This window comes from Acomys minous (assembly GCF_964271855.1).
Source record: "Acomys minous genome assembly, chromosome: 13".
In the NCBI taxonomy this organism is placed as follows: Eukaryota; Metazoa; Chordata; class Mammalia; order Rodentia; family Muridae; genus Acomys; species Acomys minous.
In genome coordinates, this window is record NC_140495.1 from 15,016,578 (window position 1) to 15,035,550 (window position 18,973).

Genomic DNA, 18,973 nt, shown 5'->3' on the forward strand with positions numbered 1-18,973 from the left:
TGCTTAGCCCTATATAGACCCAAGGCAGGGTCACCCTGAAGTCCCCAAACAAGGAACTTAACTTCTCAGACCCCAGGAAGTCTTACCATAGGTGCACAACTGGATTGGAACACTGGGTGCAACCTAGGCCTCTAAGTACCACAGGAGTGGGTTTGACGGCTGCCCCCCTGCGCCAGAGAATGTGCCCCTCATTAGAGAGCCATCTCCTCAGATAAGCAGAAGCAGCCTGTCTCTGAGAACTCTCCCTTTGATGAGAGTGAGCCCTGCCCCACTCAGAATGAACTTCCGAGGAGGGCACCAGGCACTGGAAAGCTTTTCCTATGGCATTCTCCATCCAGTGTAGACAAAGTCTCACTGGGTCTTCAAAAGTGCAGGGCGGGTTGGCAGTCCCCAGCTGGGCCTAGGCTGGCCTGCCTCAGCCTCATGTTCTTAGGTTGTAGAGCTGGGGAGAAGGATATTCCAGTGTCTGCAGGGGTGGATTCTACTGACGTGGCCACCAGAAGAGATGAGGCTAGCAGGCACGGGACTCCAGGCTGCCCAGCCTGGGAATCAGGTGTTCATTTGGGGGCTGCAGTGGCTGCTCTTGCCAGCAGCAATACTTTCAAGTCCCGTGACCACACTGCTCACTCATTTAGCCTTTGTTTCCTCTAGGGTGCTTGGCACCAGGGGGTGCTAACCACAGGGTGATGCTTTCCCCGCCGTTGGGTGCTGCTCTTGGGTTCCTGGGTTAGGGTGCCTGAGCTCAGACTCCCCACCTGACAAGCCACCCCACAGCAGCAGGGACCCATTGCAGCCTTGCGGCCTCAGGAGCTCTAAGTATTGCTTGGCGTAGCAGGAGACCCAGGGTGTCAGGAACGAGGCAGCCAAGGAAGATGACTGGAAAAGAAGCCAGGTGGAAAGCAAGGTTGGGGCGTTATGCTGAGGGGCTTCCCTGGTGTGCTGAGAAGTCCTTAGACGGCGTGAGTCTGCAGGTGGCGTGCTCTGACTTATAAGCGGTTTTACTTGGCCGAAAGTATTTACTTATGAGACTAGAAGTCCAAGAGGAAAAACGTCTCTGTTCCGTTATTCATTGAGCACCCAGGTGACGCGCAAGACTTAGACTTGTCCTGTGGCATGGTCACATGCCCATCCCTGTACAGGTTCATGGCCACATAAACACCAGCGTGTGTCTTATCCCATTATTATGCCATTTTCCTTGTCTTGTGGTTGGAGGTGTGGTGCTTGCCTAACGTGCATGGAGCCCTGGGTTTGGTCACAAACACCATAACACAAGCAATAGCATAACCTCCAAATTAAAAAAAAAAAAGTCAAAAGTCTTCAATCAGTCAATTCTCCTCATCAGTGCTTCTCGCTTACTCTCGAGGGTTTTCATCATGTGTCTTCCCTTCCGTGAGACTCTAAGGTCTTCCTGGAGTCGTACCATGGCTGCTTCTTATTCTCACCTATCACTGTTTTTTCTGTTTTTTGGGGGGGAGGTTGTTTGCTTTGTTTTGTTTTGTTTTTTCAAGACAAGGTTTCTCTGTGTAGCCTTGGCTGTCCTGGACTCACTCTGTAGACCAGGCTGGCCTCGAACTCACAGCGATCCACCTGCCTCTGCCTCCCAAGTGCTGGGATTAAAGGTGTGCGCCACCACGCCTGGCTCACCTATCACCCTTTACTTAGTAATTCTGCATGGAGCGTGTGGGTGTGTGTGCATGTGCACATGTGTGTGTATTCGTGAGTGAGTGCGTGCGAGCATGCGTGCATGCGTACGTGCCTGCCTGTCTGTCATGCTGATAATGACCTCAGGTGCCGCCCATCCCTGCAGCAGCCTGAGCCCTGAGCACTATGATGCCGGCCGCTCTGCTGACCGTGTGGTTTCTTCCCTCAGGTGAAGGAATGGCTCTGTTTGAACTGTCAGATGCAGAGGGCTCTGGGAATGGACATGACCACTGCGCCTCGATCCAAGAGCCAGCAGCAGCTACACTCCCCGGCCCTGTCTCCTGCCCACTCCCCAGCCAAACAGCCTCTGGGGAAGCCAGAGCAAGAGAGAGCTCGGGGCCCAGGGGCCGCACAGTCTGGCCCCCGCCAGGCTGAAACAGCCAGGGCCACCTCAGTGCCCGGGCCTACCCAGGCAACTGCCCCTCTAGAGGTGGGGAGGGCGTCTCCTCAGCCCCCTATCTCCACCAAGCCTTCCACAGCTGAGCCCAGGCCACCTGCAGGAGAGGCCCAGGGCAAAAGTGCCACCACAGTGCCCTCTGGGCTTGGTGCTGGTGAACAGACCCAGGAGGGCCTCACCGGGAAGCTCTTCGGCCTTGGAGCATCACTGCTGACCCAGGCGAGCACCCTTATGTCTGTGCAGCCAGAGGCTGACACCCAGGGCCAGCCTTCCCCTAGTAAGGGGCCACCCAAGATCGTCTTCAGTGATGCCAGCAAGGAGGCTGGTCCAAGACCCCCAGGCACAGGGCCTGGGCCTGGGCCAACACCTGGAGCCAAAACTGAGCCTGGGGCTAGAACAGGTCCTGGATCAGGGCCTGCCATGGCAAAAACTGGAGGAACAGCCAGCCCAAAGCATGGCAGAGCAGACCATCAGGCAGCGTCCAAGGCCGCTGCCAAGCCAAAGACCACGCCGAAGGAAAGGGCCACCTGCCCACTGTGCCAAGCCGAGCTCAATGTGGGTGGCAAGGGCCCAGCCAACTACAACACCTGCACCACCTGCAAGCTCCAGGTGTGCAACCTGTGTGGCTTTAATCCAACGCCCCACCTGGTGGAGGTAAGAGAGCTGGGACAAGCCAGTTTCCTTGAACTTTGTTGAGGAGGCGGGGCCTAGGGTGTGTGTAAAGGAGAGACAAGGGATCCAGGATAGGCAGAGAGAGCTAGGTCTGCAGCCTGCACTGAGAGCGGATGCTACAGAGGGCTCCTAATCCACTTCCTGCCCCCTGCCGCAGGCTCCAGCTCTTCTGCTCCACTGATACAATAGGAGGGTAATGGTTGTTCTTGGTTCTCATTGGCTGGCCAGTGCTGTGGGGCTGAGTCCAGGCTCAGGGGGCCTTAATTGGCCTTCCCATCTCTAGCTCCCGAGAACATGACCATGGTGAAACATGTCAACATCTTGGGTCAGGTAGGAAGACCCCAAGGACCCATCCTGCTCTGGATCTATGATTCTCACAAAAGTAGGGAGCCGAATGGCCATGAGGTTTGTCCTACCCCCGTCCCAGGCTCCCCTCCGGCCAGCGGTAGCTACACTTGTTCCTCTCTCTTAAGGTTATGGACGTAAATGTTTACGTGTCGAAGGCCTAAGCTTTCGTCACACGTCTCCCGTGGGTAGGACTGAGCTCTCCTAAGGGTTAGGATGCTCAGAAATGCTTTTTTTTTCTCCATAGGAAAGTCTGAGGGAAAGCTGGGGCCCCAGGTGCTCTTTCCTCTGTTCCTGCTCCAGGCGTGTGTACTGGGACCCGGACAGAGCCGAGGAGGAAGAGGAAGGAGGCCTGGTGTCAGGCCTAGTGTTCTGGTCAAGCTGGGAGTCCTGGAAAGGCCTGAGAGACAGAGGTCCAGGCAGAGCTCAGCCATCCTGGGCCTCATGACTGTGTGCTCTTGCCCCAGCCACACTGCTTCTCTCCTTTGCCGAGTGTAGCTTTGCCGTGGCTCCCTTTGGCACGTCTGAGCATGATCCGATTGATTCATCATAGCAGTGGATATATGCCACGTCTGGGTCAAGCACCCTTCACACGGGCAGCCACCTAAGCCACATGTAGTATTCAGTTGGGTCTTGTGTGGCTGATGGTGGGACAGGGGACCCAAGCCACCATTAGTCCAAGGTGAGACAAGAGGGAGGTCATGGAGTGGCCATTGTCTCCATGCCACCTTGTTCTGCCTCCTTGAGAATCAAACCTAGTGTGGCTAAGAAAACTACTTGACCACAACAGGCCATATCTTCCAACATACGGGGAGGAGTAGGTCTGAGTAAGATTAATGGCCTCCTTATGTGACACTCCCTGGGCTCTTCAGGCCCAACAGTATCATCCATCCAAGCTGTAGAGTCAGTGGCTCGTTGGAGGACGCTTGGCCTGACCAGAAGGGGGGGAAGGATCTATCAAGGAGTCTCCAGAGCCTGCTTTGCCGAGACACCCGTCCGTAGGTGTATGCTCACTGCTGGTCAGATGTGGGACTCTGACACTGAGGGACTGTGAGTCCTGGACTCTTGAGCTAGCCTGGTTTGGAAGCCCTGTATCCCCAAGGGGCATCTCAGCCCGTTTCCCCCATTAAGCAGGGAAACTGTGTCTCCCAGAGCATAAATGCTCTTGACAGTTTCTTCTGGCAGCCCCTGGGGCAGGCCACCGGAAATGCTTGCTTAGCCCGCACAGAAGTGTTCCAGTCACGTGGGGACTTGAGATGCGACGTGCGAATTCTAATCTGGGCTTCTCTTTACCTGCTTAGTTCTAGCCTTCCTGGACTCTGGACCCTCTGGCTCTCAGCAGGCAGCATCACACGTGCTCTGCTGTCTCATGCTCTGCCTCAGAACTACCTCCTTGGCCAGTGCGGTCCTTGTCTCTGTAGTCTTATAGGGTCCATGGGCCTGAACGCACAGCTGATGGGGCACTGGTCCTAGCTTCTTCCAGAGTTAGGCTATCCATCTCTCTGCTTGCTGCTTCTAACATCAGTTGAGAAGGGTACAGTGCGCCCCCAGCCCCTTCCTTCCTTCCTTCCTTCCTTTTTTTTTTTTTCTTTTTCTTTTTTGGTTTTTCAAGACAGGGGTTCTCTGTGTAGCCCTGATTGTCCTGGACTCACTTTGTAGATCAGGCTGGTCTTGAACTCAGAGATCTATCTGCCTGCCTCTGCCTCCCGAGTACTGGGACTAGAGGCGTGCGCCACCAGCAGCTGCCCCTTTCTTTCAATAGCTCTATTTGACATGGCCGTCCTCAGTAGGGCTGTGGCTGCTTTGAGGAAGATGTGGCCCGGCAGCTGTAATGTCCCTTCCTAGGGAGTGTCCATCCTCAGGGATCCAAGCCAGCAGCCCAGAGTCATCCTCAACTTCTTCCACCTCAGCATCCACTCCACAGACCAAGCGCCCATAGCCCCACATCCTGCTATCACAGGAATCTGGTTCTTGCTCTCCACCCCGTCCGTGGCCATAGAGACCCCCTCCCTCTTCCTTCCCGCCACAGAATGACCACACACTTACGAGAACTTCCTGCCTTGGGTCTTCTGCATGGCTGGTGGGGAGGAGCTGTTGCAAGGGGTGGCCTCGTTCCTCCCCTCCAGCGTTGCTTCACTGAGGCCTTTAACTAGGCCATGGGTATGCTTTGATCTCACCTCAGCAAATGGTCACTTGTTCTGAGCAACTTTGTGCTTCCCTGTGACCTATTTTCACTTGTTGGCTAGAGGCTGTGATTTCTCACCGGTGAGAAGAGAATTCGCCCTGCCTTGGGAGTGGAGGAGCAGGATCAGCACACTGGCCTCGTGCAGGCTGTAGGCTGAGGCCAGTGTGTTAGCTTGGCGTGACTGGCGCCAAAGCTCCCCATATGTCTAGTAGGACCTGTTGTAGTTTACCTACCTCAGGCCAGACCAGCAAGTTGGCCATTTTCCTCAACATTTGCAGCTATAAAAATCTTTTTCCTTCTTTCTAGATAGAGTCCAAAGAATACCATAAAAGAATCACTAAAATTGGAACAATTTTTACTTGAAACTTTCTTCCAAGAAAGAATACTGCTATTTAATGAGTCATTTCATAATTAAGAGTGCTGATTCCAACTTTTTTTTCAACCTATTTATCTTTTTGAAAGATAATAGTACCCTCCCGGTTAGTTTCTAATTGACTTTCAGTTCAATGGTGTGAAGAAATTAGTGCAATTGTCACAGTAGTAGCACCAGTTTCTTATTATCATGGCCAAAATTTCAGCCGTGCCCTTGAAAAGCCAGGACTCCCTGGTCCAATGAACGGCCTTGCACTTGTAACATTCAGGGCTAGACCGAGCTTTGTCTGTTTGTTTGTTTTGTTTTGTTTGTTTTGTTTGTTTTTTGAGACAGGGTTTCTCTGTGTAGCCTTGGCTGTCCTGGACTCCCTCTGGAGACCAGGCTGGACTCGAACTCACAGCGATCCGGCTGCCTCTGCCTCCCAAGTGCTGGGATTAAAGGTGTGTGCCACCACCGCCCGGCTAGACCGGGCTTTTGAACAGAGGCTACGGTGTGGGCATTGGGCACAAGGCAAGCGGCTGCCTCCTCCTTCACCTCAGGCTGCCTCTGGTAATGAGAGTCCCCTGTCTTCCCACATGCGATAGGACAGTCATTCTCTTAGGTGTCCATGTGAGCTGCTGCACCTCAGGTGCTAATACAAGCCCTTACTGTGGTCAGTCCTTAAGTCGGACTACTGGAACCAAAGCGTCCAGCGGCCGAAAGGAGAGTGTCCATGAGGGGAGGGCGATTCCTCACAAGCCCCTCATGATCTGGATGTGGTGAGCACTGCAGCCTGCAGTTTAGGGAATGAATGCATTTGGTGCTAGGGACGAGGGGAGCACATCTCAGCTCCAAGGGAGCACGTTGGAGACACTGGGTAAGGCTGTCCTTATAGGAGGCAGAAAGGAGGAGCTCAGGCATATGCAGGGACATGGGATGGTATGGACATTACACAGTCATGACAGGATCGGTCACACTGGGGCTGGCCATACCTGGCCATACCCAGGGTCTGAGTCTTTGCCTTTGGGTTTTCTTTTGTGGAGGAAGAAGTTGGTTCTGTGAGACAGAATCTCTCACTTTTTTAGGCCACGCTGGCCTCCAACTCACGCTAACCCTCTTGTCTCAGCCTCCCAAGGTCATAGGTGTGAGCTTCCACTCAGCTCCTGCTGGGGTTTTTACCCACTGCCCTGTGGTCCAGCAGCATATATGGCTAGGTAACTGGCCAAGAGGTGTAGGTCAGAATGCTTTCACCATAACCAGCACACAAGGCAGCACCACAAATAAGAAAACCTGTGGCCTGTGGTGTCCCTCAGTGTCATCCCACGCAGGCCCACCGTCTTCCTGTCTTCACTAGCCAGTGGTTCAGGAGGCCACGATTCTCACACGCTTTCAGGTTGCCCCACACTTTCTCCCTTAACTTCCTTCCCCTTCTGTGTGGGTTGGGAGCAATAATAGTTATCTCTGGTTTCCATGGGAACCAGGTGAGATGCTATACTTGGATATTTGTGCATACATGCATCTACATCTCCCAACTTGAGCTAATGGCTGTTCTAGGGAGATTTGTATCTTCCTGTCCCCAAAAGGACTAACAGAGCTGAGGCAAAGGTGGTCATCGGTCTCCCCATTGTCCATTCTCTGGCCGCTTACCAAAAGAGCCAAGCAAAGGGGACAGATAGGCAGCCATTCTCCCACTGCTGGGACTGGGCGAGGCTTAGCGAGGGAGGTAGTCCTGTTCTGAGCGTGGGTGAATGAATGAGTAAGGAATAAAGACTAAGTGATGAGGGGCTGGAGAGATGGCTCAGCTGTTAAGACACTGGCCACTCTTTCAGAGGACCTGGGTTCAATTCCCAGCACCCACACGGCAGTAACTCCAGTTCCAGGGGATCTGACACCCTCACACAGACACACATGCAGTCAAAACACCAAATACACATAAAATTTAGAAAAAGATTAAAGTGAGAGAATAAATGGGCAAGAGTGGAAGATCAAGGAAAAAAAGAGATTAGGGGAAGAGATGGGGGCCCATTGGGGTGAGGGCTGAGATGAAGGAAGATTGAATAAATGAGTTGGCACATCAACAGCTGTGCTCCGGCTCCTAGACACAGATGGTCTGCATAGCCTGCTCTTTACCCATCCCCAGGACCCAGAAAGTGTGGGCTTTGGCCAGTCCTCTGGCTCCACTCCTCCCAGCCCCAGTGCCTTGGGCACCTCTCCTCCCTACCCCCCTACCCACCCCACCCCACGCCCCGTGGTTTGGGGAAGCTCCGCCAGCAGCCAGGTCAAGTGCTTATTTTTAGCTCTTACTTCACACACCGCCCTCTCCCTACACGCTCTTTCTCGCTGCTACTAAAGCAGAGCCAGGAACGCGAGAGCCACCAGGAAGCCTTTCTGGAAACTGGCTGCTTCCACGAATATACCTATGAGGGAGCAAAGCCCCAGATAGCGGGTGCCCATAGGTGGCATGCCCTACTAAAGGCCTTATTTGTGGGCACAGATAAGCAGGCCTCTGCAGGGCCTGGGCCTGGACACTGGGTTTGACTTTATCCATGCTACCCTTCCAAGGCACCCTCGCTACTTTGTATATTGCTGCTTCCAGGATAGGTTCTGCAGGCCAGAGGTGGTTCAGAGGTTCGTCTGTGGCATCACAGGCAACGGGACACCGTTTTTCCTATCTATACCTCGGCTCTGTGACCCTGTGGCTGTCATAACAATCCCTCCTCACGGCACAGCTACTGGTAGGAGCCCACCACAACTAGGCACCCAGGATGAGCAGCGACATAAAAGGAAGGTGTGCAGAGCTTTTGCTCCCCAGGGCCAAGGGTGGGCTGTGGGGTCCTGTTCTGGGCTAGACTGTAACCTTTATTTCCCATCACCCCATGCAGCCAAGACAGGGCATCAGATTCTGATCCTGGGAGATGCTCCTGCCAGCCTAGGCCTGCTGCAGGATCCGCCTACCTACTCGGGAGCTAGGGATGCTCAAGCTAGCTGGGATTTAAAGAACCAGTCTGTAGTATTCTAAGGACTTACTGCTGATTCTTGGGTCATATTTATCATGCCTTATTTGGGGCTATAGGTTTCTAGAAGGGCCTATGTCAATCACTTTTCTCATCATAGTGACCAAATTCCTGACAGAAGAGACTTAAGGGAGGACAGATTTGTTTTGGCTTACAGTTTGGAGGGAGCATGGGAGCAGCGGTAGCTCTGTTTGTGGCAGTAGAAGCTTGTGGCACAGCCTTTTCACATCTTACCAGATCAGGAAGCAGAGAGTTTGACCTGGAACCCAGAAGTAGGTATCATCTTCAAAGTCCTCCCCCTACCAACTCACTTCTGCTCATTAGGACCTATGTTCAAAGATTCCACAAAAGTGTAAACCTGTGGGGAACAGTTCACATGCAAACTGTAGCAGTGCTGGTCCTCCTTTGTCTGTTGTTGTCATAACCCTGTTGTCAGCCTTTAGCCCTGGTCCTGAAACTGTATGTAATTTTTTAAAAAAATATTTATTTATACAGTATTCTGCCTGCATGTGTGTCTACCCACCAGATCTCATTGTAGATGGTTGTGAGCCACCATGTGGTTGCTGGGAATCGAACTCATCGACCTTTGGAAGAACAGACAGTGCTCTTAACCTCTGAGCCATCTCTCCAACGCCGTGTGTGTGTGTGTGTGTGTGTGTGTGTGTGTTTTGTTTTTTTGTTTTTGAAACCAGAGCATTTATTTTATGACTGATTGAAATCCTCAAGATGAACTGGATGCTGCAACCACTGCCCTCTTGGAACCGCTGCCTTCATGGAATCCATGTCTGAATCTTTGGTAGACAATTTTTATGTGTCTCATCCGCCCAGTCCCAGTTATGTTTCGCCTCTTAGCCTTGGCACTCCAGTCATACTTTCTCTTGTGCTTGGCAGGGCAGCCACATTTACCACAGGTCGACTTCTGAAGGTGGTGGGCCTTAGAGCCTCAGTGTCGGCACAACGTGTGCATCTTATTGCGACGCTTTCCAAAGGATGACGTTCCTTTTGTCATCTTGCTTCTGCTGCCGAGGCCAAAGAGCCTGTGTGTGATTTTTAAGTGGTGGCTGATGATAAGAATTGATGCCACAGGCCTAAAGAGATGATTCAGAGGTTAAAAGCACTGACTACTCTTCCAAAGGCCCTGAGTTCAATTCCCAGCAAACACATGGTGGCTCACAACCATCTATAGTGAGATCTGTTGTCCTTTTCTGTCAAGCAGGTGTGCATGCAGGCAGAGCACTGTATATATAATAAATAAATAAATCTTTTAAAAAAACAAAAACAAACAAACAAACAAACAAACAAAAAAGAACTGATGCCATGCTAGTTCCAGAAGGAGCAGGGTTCTTGGCCCAATGGCCTTGACACACAGTTCTCCATCAAAGGAATAGCCCAGAGCCCAGGCACAGGAGGGGGGCTTTCTGTGGTGTTCTTTCCTAGCCTTATACAAGGAGACTTGGGCTGAGAGTGTGGGCAAAGAAGACCGCTCGGTGCAGAGTCCAAATAGGGCTTTACCTGGCTAGTCTTTCCTGGCCCAGGAGGCTGCCCCAGCTCAGCATAGCCCTTACTTGGAAGGAAATGGCAGGGTGGTGTCAGACCCCAGAACTAGCAGGCAGGGGAAGGACAGTGTCTCCAGGACACCTTACCCTTAATGTCTGAATGCCACTCCTGTTCCACAGGGCCTCTCGGCTGCTGGATCCCATTCAGTCCTTGAGGTTGGGGCCCTGGCTTTGCCTTGTGTTTCACCTCAGGCCTCTGTAACTTTTCTGGGTTTTCCTTCCTCTTAATTGTCTTCCTTTTCTGGCCCAGTGAAAACTTCTCTATGGGTTAAGAAGAGAACCCGGAGAGTTGGCTCAGTGGTTAAAACCAGTATCTGCTCTTCCAGAGGTCCTGAGTTCAATTCCCAGCAACCACATGGTGGCTCAAAACCATCTCTAGGGGATCTGATGCCCTCTTCTGGCCTGCAGGTGTACATGCAGATAGAGTACACACACACACACACACACACACACACACACACACACACACACACACAAATCTAATAATTTGGGGACAATACATCTGTCAGGTTTTTCTCTGTATGCCTTGGTATCTTGCTTTGAAAGACTTTCTCAGGCTGGGTCAAAGACTTTAGTGCTCCAACGCATACCTAAGTTGTGGAAGACTCTGGGTCCAGTCTACCAAGAGTGAGGTCTATCTCCTCCCTAAGGTTATGCAGAATTGTGGAAATACTCTCTCTGCCTACTCTTGTGTCTGTGATTAATTTTCATCAACCTCCCTCCTGTTTCCTTACAGAAAACAGAGTGGCTCTGCCTGAACTGCCAAACTAAGCGGCTGCTGGAAGGTAGCCTGGGAGAGCCAGCCCCCCTGCCGCAGCCTACTCCACAGCCGCCCCCTGCGGGGGTCCCTCACCATGCAGCTGGAGCAGCCCCTCTGAAGCAGAAAGGGCCACAGGGGCTGGGCCAGCCCTCAGGCTCCCTGCCTGCCAAGACCAGCCCTCAGGCCACCAAGGCCAGCCCTCAGGCCACCAAGGCCAGCCCCCAGGCCACCAAGGCCAGTCCCCAGGCCACCAAGGCCAGCCCTCAGGCCAAGCCCCTCAGGGCTTCTGAACACAGCAAGACCTCTACCAGTGCCCAGGAGAAGAAGACCGGAACCCCTACTAAAGCTGAGCCTGTGCCGAAGCCACCTCCAGAGACTACTGTGCCTCCCGGGACCCCTAAAGCAAAAAGTGGGGTGAAAAGGACTGAACCTGCCGCCCCCGTGGGCAAGCCTGTTCCAGAAGCTTCCAAGGGTGGGGAGGCTGAGGTCAGTTCTGTTTAATTTCCAAGGGTCCTAGTTTTCAGACGAGATAGTTTGAGGAAGGGCTCACCTCCCTGAAAGGCTCAGGTTGTAAGCCTGAGACAGATCTATTGGAACCACAGAGACACCCCAGTTGAAAGGTCTAGATAAAATTTCAACAGGTTGCCAGGCAATGGTGGCACATGCCTGTAATCCCAGCACCTCCGACGCAGAGACAGCCAGATCTTGGTGAGTTTGAGGTTAGTGTGGTTTTTACATAGTGAGTTCCAGGACAGCCAGGGCTATAGAGAGAGGCCCTGTCTCAAACAAACAAACACACAAATAAACAAATAAACAACAAACAAAAAGTTCACCAGGTCTGGAGACTGTGGGATGGAGACATGCCCTGTGTTGGGCAGTTTGCTGGTTTCCCACTCTTTGATCTAGTAATATTTCTCTTTGAACATCTAGCTCTTGCTGTAATCTATAAGTTATTGAGGGCCAGAGCCCTTGGGACATGGAGGGCCCCTTCCCTTGGTCCCTGGGATTGACAGAGAGCGCTAAGAGTAAACCTCTGCTGCTTTTTACCCTACTGCAGGAAGCCGTCAGCAAGCCTTACACTCAGGACCTGTCCCGAAGCCCACAAAGCCTCAGCGACACAGGCTACTCCTCAGATGGCGTCTCCAGCTCCCAGAGTGAGATCACCGGGGTCGTGCAGCAAGATGTGGAGCAGCTTGACAGTGCAGGGGTGACCGGGCCGCGACCCCCCAGCCCCTCAGAGCTCCACAAAGTAGGGAGTAGCATGTGCCCTTCCCTGGAGGCCCAGGCTGTGGCTCCCAGTGGGGAGTGGAGCAAACCACCCCGCAGCAGTGCTATGGATGACCAGAAACGGCGTCCCCACTCCTTGTCCATCACGCCCGAGGCCTTCGACTCCGATGAGGAACTGGGGGACATTCTGGAGGAGGAGGACTCTTTGGCATGGGGGCGTCAGAGGGAACAGCAAGACGCGGCCGAGTCTTCGGATGACTTCGGCAGCCAGCTGAGGCATGACTATGTGGAAGACAGCAGTGAGGGCGGCCTGTCTCCTCTCCCACCTCAGCCCCCAGCCAGGGCAGAGATGACTGATGAAGAGTTCATGCGGAGGCAGATCCTAGAAATGAGTGCGGAGGAAGACAACTTGGAGGAAGATGACACTGCTGCCTCTGGGCGAGGTCTGGTTAAACATGGCACCCAGAAGGGAAGCGCCAGGCCCAGGCCCGAATCTAGCCAAGAGTCAGCAGCACTGCCCAAGAGGCGCCTACCCCATAATGCCACCACAGGATATGAGGAACTCCTGTCTGAGGGAGGCCCAGCAGAGCCCACTGACGCCAGCGGAGCACTTCAGGGAGGTCTCCGGCGCTTCAAAACCATTGAGCTCAACAGCACGGGTAGCTATGGTCATGAGCTGGACCTGGGCCAAGGGCCCGATCCCAGCCTGGACCGGGAGCCCGAGCTGGAGATGGAGAGCCTCACAGGGTCACCTGAAGACCGCTCTCGCGGGGAGCACTCCTCTACCCTGCCAGCTTCCACGCCTAGTTACACATCTGGCACCTCACCCACCTCCCTGTCTTCACTAGAGGAGGACAGTGACAGTAGCCCAAGCCGCCGGCAGCGCCTAGAAGAAGCCAAACAGCAGCGCAAGGCTCGGCACCGGTCCCATGGGCCCCTGCTGCCCACTATCGAGGACTCCTCAGAGGAGGAAGAGTTACGCGAAGAGGAGGAGCTGCTGCGAGAGCAGGAGAAGATGCGGGAGGTGGAACAGCAGCGAATTCGCAGCACAGCCCGCAAGACCCGGCGCGACAAGGAAGAGCTCCGGGCTCAGCGGCGGCGAGAGCGCTCCAAGACCCCACCTAGTAACCTGTCACCCATCGAAGACGCGTCCCCCACAGAGGAGCTGAGGCAGGCGGCAGAGATGGAGGAGCTACATCGCTCTTCCTGCTCCGAGTACTCCCCCTCCCCCTCCCTTGACTCAGAGGCTGAGACCCTGGACGGTGGCCCCACTCGGCTCTACAAATCCGGTAGCGAGTACAACCTGCCAGCCTTTATGTCCCTCTACTCGCCAACTGAGACACCTTCCGGCAGTTCCCCCACGCCCAGTTCTGGACGGCCCCTTAAGAGTGCTGAGGAGGCCTATGAGGATATGATGAGGAAAGCTGAGCTGCTCCAGAGACAGCAGGGCCAGCTGACTGGGGCGCGGGGGCCCCATGGTGGCCCCTCTCAGCCCACAGGCCCCCGGGCCCAGGGCTCCTTTGAATACCAAGAAGGCCAAGAGCATGACTATGGCAGGGCTTCTCAGCCCTTGGCCGAAGGCACGCCTGCAGGCCTCGGAGCATCCGCGTATGAGGAGATCCTGCAGACATCACAGAGCATAGCCCGGATGCGGCAGACCTCCTCGCGGGATCTGGCCTTCGCTGAGGACAAGAAGAAGGAGAAGCAATTTCTGAATGCTGAGAGTGCGTACATGGACCCAATGAAGCAAAATGGTGGCCCGCTTACCCCTGGTACTAGCCCCACCCAACTTGCTGCGCCTGTGTCATTTTCCACTTCCACCTCCTCAGATAGCAGCGGAGGCCGAGTTATTCCCGATGTCCGAGTCACTCAGCACTTTGCAAAAGAGCCTCAGGATTCTCTCAAGCTACATAGCTCTCCTGTCTCCCCCAGCTTGGCCTTGAAGGAGGTAGGTATGACCTTCTCCCAGGGCCCTGGGACTCCGGCCACCACAGCTATGGCCCCTTGTCCAGGCAGCCTTCCACGAGGGTATATGGCGCCAACCTCCCCAGCCGGCTCGGAGCGTAGCCCGTCACCATCTTCCACAGTACACAGCTATGGACAGCCCCCAACCACTGCTAACTACGGGTCCCAAACGGAGGAGCTGCCCCACACACCCAGTGGTCCGGCTGCAAGTGGACGGGCCTCCAGAGAGAAGCCTCTGAGTGGGGCTGATGGTGAGATCGGTGCCACCCAGCCTTCTCGGGGATATTCTTACTTTACAGGGTCTAGCCCACCTCTCTCTCCATCTACCCCCTCAGAGAGCCCCACGTTCTCACCAGGCAAGCTGTCAAGGGCCACAGCAGAGTTTTCTACACAGACGCCAAGCCTAACACCTTCTTCCTCTGACGTCCCACGGAGCCCTGGCACCCCCTCCCCCATGGTAGCCCAAGGCACGCAGACGCCACATCGACCTAGCACTCCTCGCTTGGTGTGGCAGCAGTCTTCTCAGGAGGCTCCTGTTATGGTCATCACGCTAGCATCAGATGCTTCTAGCCAGACCAGAATGGTCCATGCCAGTGCCTCCACTTCCCCGCTGTGCTCACCCACGGACACTCAGCCCACTTCCCACAGCTACAGCCAGACAAGTCCTCCAAGTGCATCGCAAATGCCCTCAGAGCCAGCTGGGCCACCTGGTTTCCCACGAGCACCCAGTGCTGGTGCAGATGGGCCCCTGGCACTGTACGGCTGGGGTGCCCTCCCTGCAGAAAACATCTCGCTGTGTCGGATCTCCTCTGTCCCCGGGACATCTAGAGTTGAGCCAGGCCCCAGGCCGCCGGGCAGTGCAGTGGTAGACCTTCGCACGGCCGTCAAGCCCACACCCATTATCCTTACCGACCAGGGTATGGATCTGACCTCTCTTGCTGTGGAGGCAAGGAAGTATGGCCTTGCCCTGGATCCAGCTCCAGGACGTCAGGCAACTGCTGTGCAGCCTCTAGTCATTAACCTCAATGCCCAAGAGCAGACTCATACCTTCCTGGCCACTGCTACCACCGTGAGCATCACCATGGCCTCATCTGTGCTCATGGCTCAGCAAAAGCAGCCAGTGGTATATGGAGACCCTTTCCAAAGCCGCCTTGACTTTGGCCAGGGTTCAGGTAGCCCTGTGTGCCTGGCCCAGGTCAAGCAAGTAGAGCAGGCTGTCCAGACAGCCCCCTACCGAGGAGGGCCCCGGGGAAGACCCAGGGAGGCAAAGTTTGCCAGGTATAACCTCCCCAGCCAGGTCACACCTCTGGCCAGAAGGGACATTTTAATCACTCAGATGGGCACTGCCCAGAGTGTTGGCCTGAAGCAGGGACCGGTGCCAGAGCCTGGTGCTGAACCCCACCGGGCTGCTCCTGCAGAGCTCCGGTCACATGCTCTGCCAGCTGCCAGGAAGCCACACACAGTGGTGGTGCAGATGGGAGAGGGCGCAGCCGGCGCTGTGACTACACTGCTCCCAGAAGAGCCAGCGGGTGCCCTGGACCTCACGGGGATGAGGCCTGAGAGCCAGCTGGCATGCTGTGACATGGTCTACAAGTTTCCCTTTGGTAGTAGCTGCACCGGGACCTTCCATCCTGCCCCCAGTGCACCTGACAAGAGTGTAGCAGATACTGCCCTGCCCGGCCAAAGCAGCGGCCCCTTCTATAGTCCCAGAGACCCTGAGCCCCCTGAACCCCTCACCTTCAGGCCACAGGGGGTAGTAGGACCTGGGTCCCACGAAGAACAGAGGCCCTACCCACACGGCCCACCTGGAAGGCTATATTCCTCCATGTCTGACACCAATTTGGCCGAAGCTGGCCTCAACTACCACGCGCACAGGATTGGGCAGCTCTTCCAGGGCCCTGGACGAGACTCGGCGGTGGATCTCAGCTCGCTGAAGCACTCTTACAGCTTAGGCTTTGCCGACGGACGCTACTTAGGGCAGGGCTTGCAGTATGGCTCATTCACGGACCTGCGTCATCCCACAGACCTGCTGACTCACCCACTTCCCATGAGGCGCTATAGCTCGGTGTCAAACATCTATTCAGACCACCGGTACGGCCCACGGGGAGACGCAGCTGGCTTTCAGGAGGCCAGCCTGGCCCAGTACAGTGCCACCACAGCCCGAGAGATCAGCCGTATGTGTGCCGCCCTCAACTCCATGGACCAGTACGGTGGGCGGCACGGCGGTGGGAGCGGGGGACCTGATCTCCTGCAGTATCAGCCCCAGCCCGGGCCTGGACTCAATGCTCCGCAGGGTCTGGCTCCCCTCAGAGCTGGCCTCCTTGGCAACCCCACCTACCCAGAAGGACAACCAAGCCCCGGGAACCTTGCTCAGTATGGGCCTGCAGCGAGCCAGGGCACAACAGTCAGACAGCTGCTCCCGTCCACAGCAACAGTGCGTGCCGCTGATGGTATGATCTACTCAACCATCACCACCCCAATCGCTGCAACCCTGCCCATCACCACCCAGCCTGCCTCAGTGCTGCGGCCCATGGTGCGCGGTGGCGTGTACAGGCCTTATGTATCTGGTGGGGTCACAGCTGTGCCCCTTACCAGCCTGACCCGTGTGCCTGTGATTGCTCCCCGGGTACCTCTTGGACCAGCAGGGCTATACCGCTATGCTGCACCAAGGTTCCCCATTGCTTCCAGCATCCCACCCGCTGAGGGGCCTGTCTATCTAGGAAAGCCTGCCGCTGCCAAGGCCTCAGGGACTGGAGGCCCACCAAGGCCAGAGCTACCAGCAGGGGCTGCCCGAGAAGAACCTATTTCCACAACCACCCCTGCTGTCATCAAGGAGGCCCCAGTAGCCCCTGCCCCACCACCTGTCCAGAAGCCAGCAGGAGATGCCGCCGCCCCGGGGGGCAGTGGAGTCCTCGGCAGGCCTGGAGGTGAGAAAGAGGAACCCACTCAGGAGGACAGGCAGAGGAAGCAACAGGAACAGCTGCTGCAGCTGGAACGGGAGCGGGTGGAGCTGGAAAAGCTGCGACAGCTGCGGCTGCAGGAGGAGCTGGAGCGCGAGAGGGTGGAGCTGCAGAGGCACCGGGAGGAGGAGCAGCTGCTGGTGCAGCGAGAGTTGCAGGAGCTCCAGACCATCAAGCACCATGTGCTGCAGCAGCAACAAGAAGAACGCCAGGCTCAGTTCGCGCTGCAGCGAGAGCAGCTGGCACAGCAGCGGCTGCAGCTGGAGCAGATCCAGCAGCTGCAGCAGCAGCTGCAGCAGCAGCTAGAAGAGCAGAAACAGAGACAGAAGGCCCCCTTCCCTGCAACCTGTGAGGCACCTAGCCGAGGGCCTCCTCCAGCTGCTACAGAGCTGGCCCAGAACGGCCAGTACTGGCCACCATTGACCCACACAGCCTTCATTGCTGTGGCAGGGACCGAAGGGCCTGGGCAACCTCGTGAGCCTGTGCTGCACAGGGGCCTCCCCAGCTCTGCCTCAGACATGTCACTGCAAACCGAGGAGCAGTGGGAGGCAAGCCGTAGTAGCATCAAGAAGCGTCACTCTATGCCACGCCTGAGAGATGCCTGTGAGCCAGAGTCAGGGCCCGATCCCTGCTCAGTCAGGAGAATTGCGGACAGCAGCGTTCAGACAGATGACGAGGAGGCTGAGGGCCGCTACCTTCTGACCCGGAGGCGCAGGACGCGGCGCAGCGCTGACTGCAGTGTGCAGACGGATGACGAGGACAATGCCGAGTGGGAACAACCTGTACGGCGACGCAGGTCTCGCCTTTCCCGCCACTCAGACTCCGGCTCTGACAGCAAGCACGATGCCGCTGCCTCCGCGTCCGCTGCTGCCACCACCTCGAGGACCATGAGCAGTGTGGGCATCCAGACCATCAGCGACTGTTCCGTACAGACAGAACCTGAGCAGCTGCCCAGGGTCTCTCCAGCCATCCACATCACAGCCGCCACGGACCCCAAGGTGGAGATAGTCAGGTACATATCAGCACCAGAAAAGACTGGGCGAGGGGAGAGCCTGGCCTGCCAGACAGAGCCTGATGGGCAGGCCCAGGGTGTGGCCGGGCCACAGCTTGTAGGACCAACTGCCATCAGTCCCTACCTACCTGGCATCCAGATCGTCACTCCAGGACCCCTAGGCAGATTTGAAAAGAAGAAGCCGGATCCTCTGGAGATTGGGTACCAGGCCCACCTGCCCCCGGAGTCTCTGTCACAGCTAGTGAGCCGCCAGCCTCCTAAATCTCCACAAGTGCTCTACTCACCTGTCTCACCTCTGTCCCCACACCGGCTCCTGGACACCTCGTTTGCTTCCAGTGAGAGGCTGAACAAGGCTCATGTGAGTCCCCAGAAGCACTTCATGGCTGACAGCACTCTTCGCCAGCAGACTCTGCCTCGCCCCATGAAGACCCTGCAGCGGTCCTTGTCTGACCCTAAGCCCCTGAGCCCCACCGCCGAGGAGTCCGCCAAAGAGAGATTCTCCCTCTACCAGCACCAGGGGGGACTAGGTAGCCAGGTATGGGCACAGGGGCTGGTCCAGGGTGGGGCAGGGGTCTATTTCTAGCCCGAGGGGCCCCAGAGGGAGGGGTTTCTTCTGGGGAGGGAGTGGAGTCACCTCTGGCTCCAAAGGCCCAGGGGAAGGAGTTGAGGAGCAAAGCTCCTCAGTGCACCTCTGATAGAGCCCGTCACCCCAGCACAGCCAGCCTGAACAAATACAGACACACATGGGCCCCCACAGCCATCCACCCAGACACTCTAACACTGACCTCAGCCTCTCCACAGCCCTGTCCCTTCACCTCCTGTCCTGA

General features: G+C 55.8%; 1 protein-coding gene and 1 pseudogene across 2 annotated transcripts in view; one reads left to right on the forward strand and one right to left on the reverse strand.

Moving 5' to 3' along the window:
* The window catches only part of BSN (bassoon presynaptic cytomatrix protein), a 97,239-nt gene that overhangs the window by 64,853 nt on the left and 13,413 nt on the right, over positions 1-18,973 (forward strand). The window contains exons 3-5 of the mRNA XM_084752786.1: positions 1,871-2,752; positions 10,959-11,468; positions 12,040-18,681. Coding sequence (XP_084608912.1) covers positions 1,871-2,752; positions 10,959-11,468; positions 12,040-18,681 — 8,034 coding nt within the window. The remainder of the gene's footprint in view (positions 1-1,870; positions 2,753-10,958; positions 11,469-12,039; positions 18,682-18,973) is intronic.
* LOC311580933 (large ribosomal subunit protein eL37-like) lies at positions 9,339-9,813 on the reverse strand (annotated as a pseudogene). The gene has a single exon. The product of its transcript is annotated as a large ribosomal subunit protein eL37-like (transcript).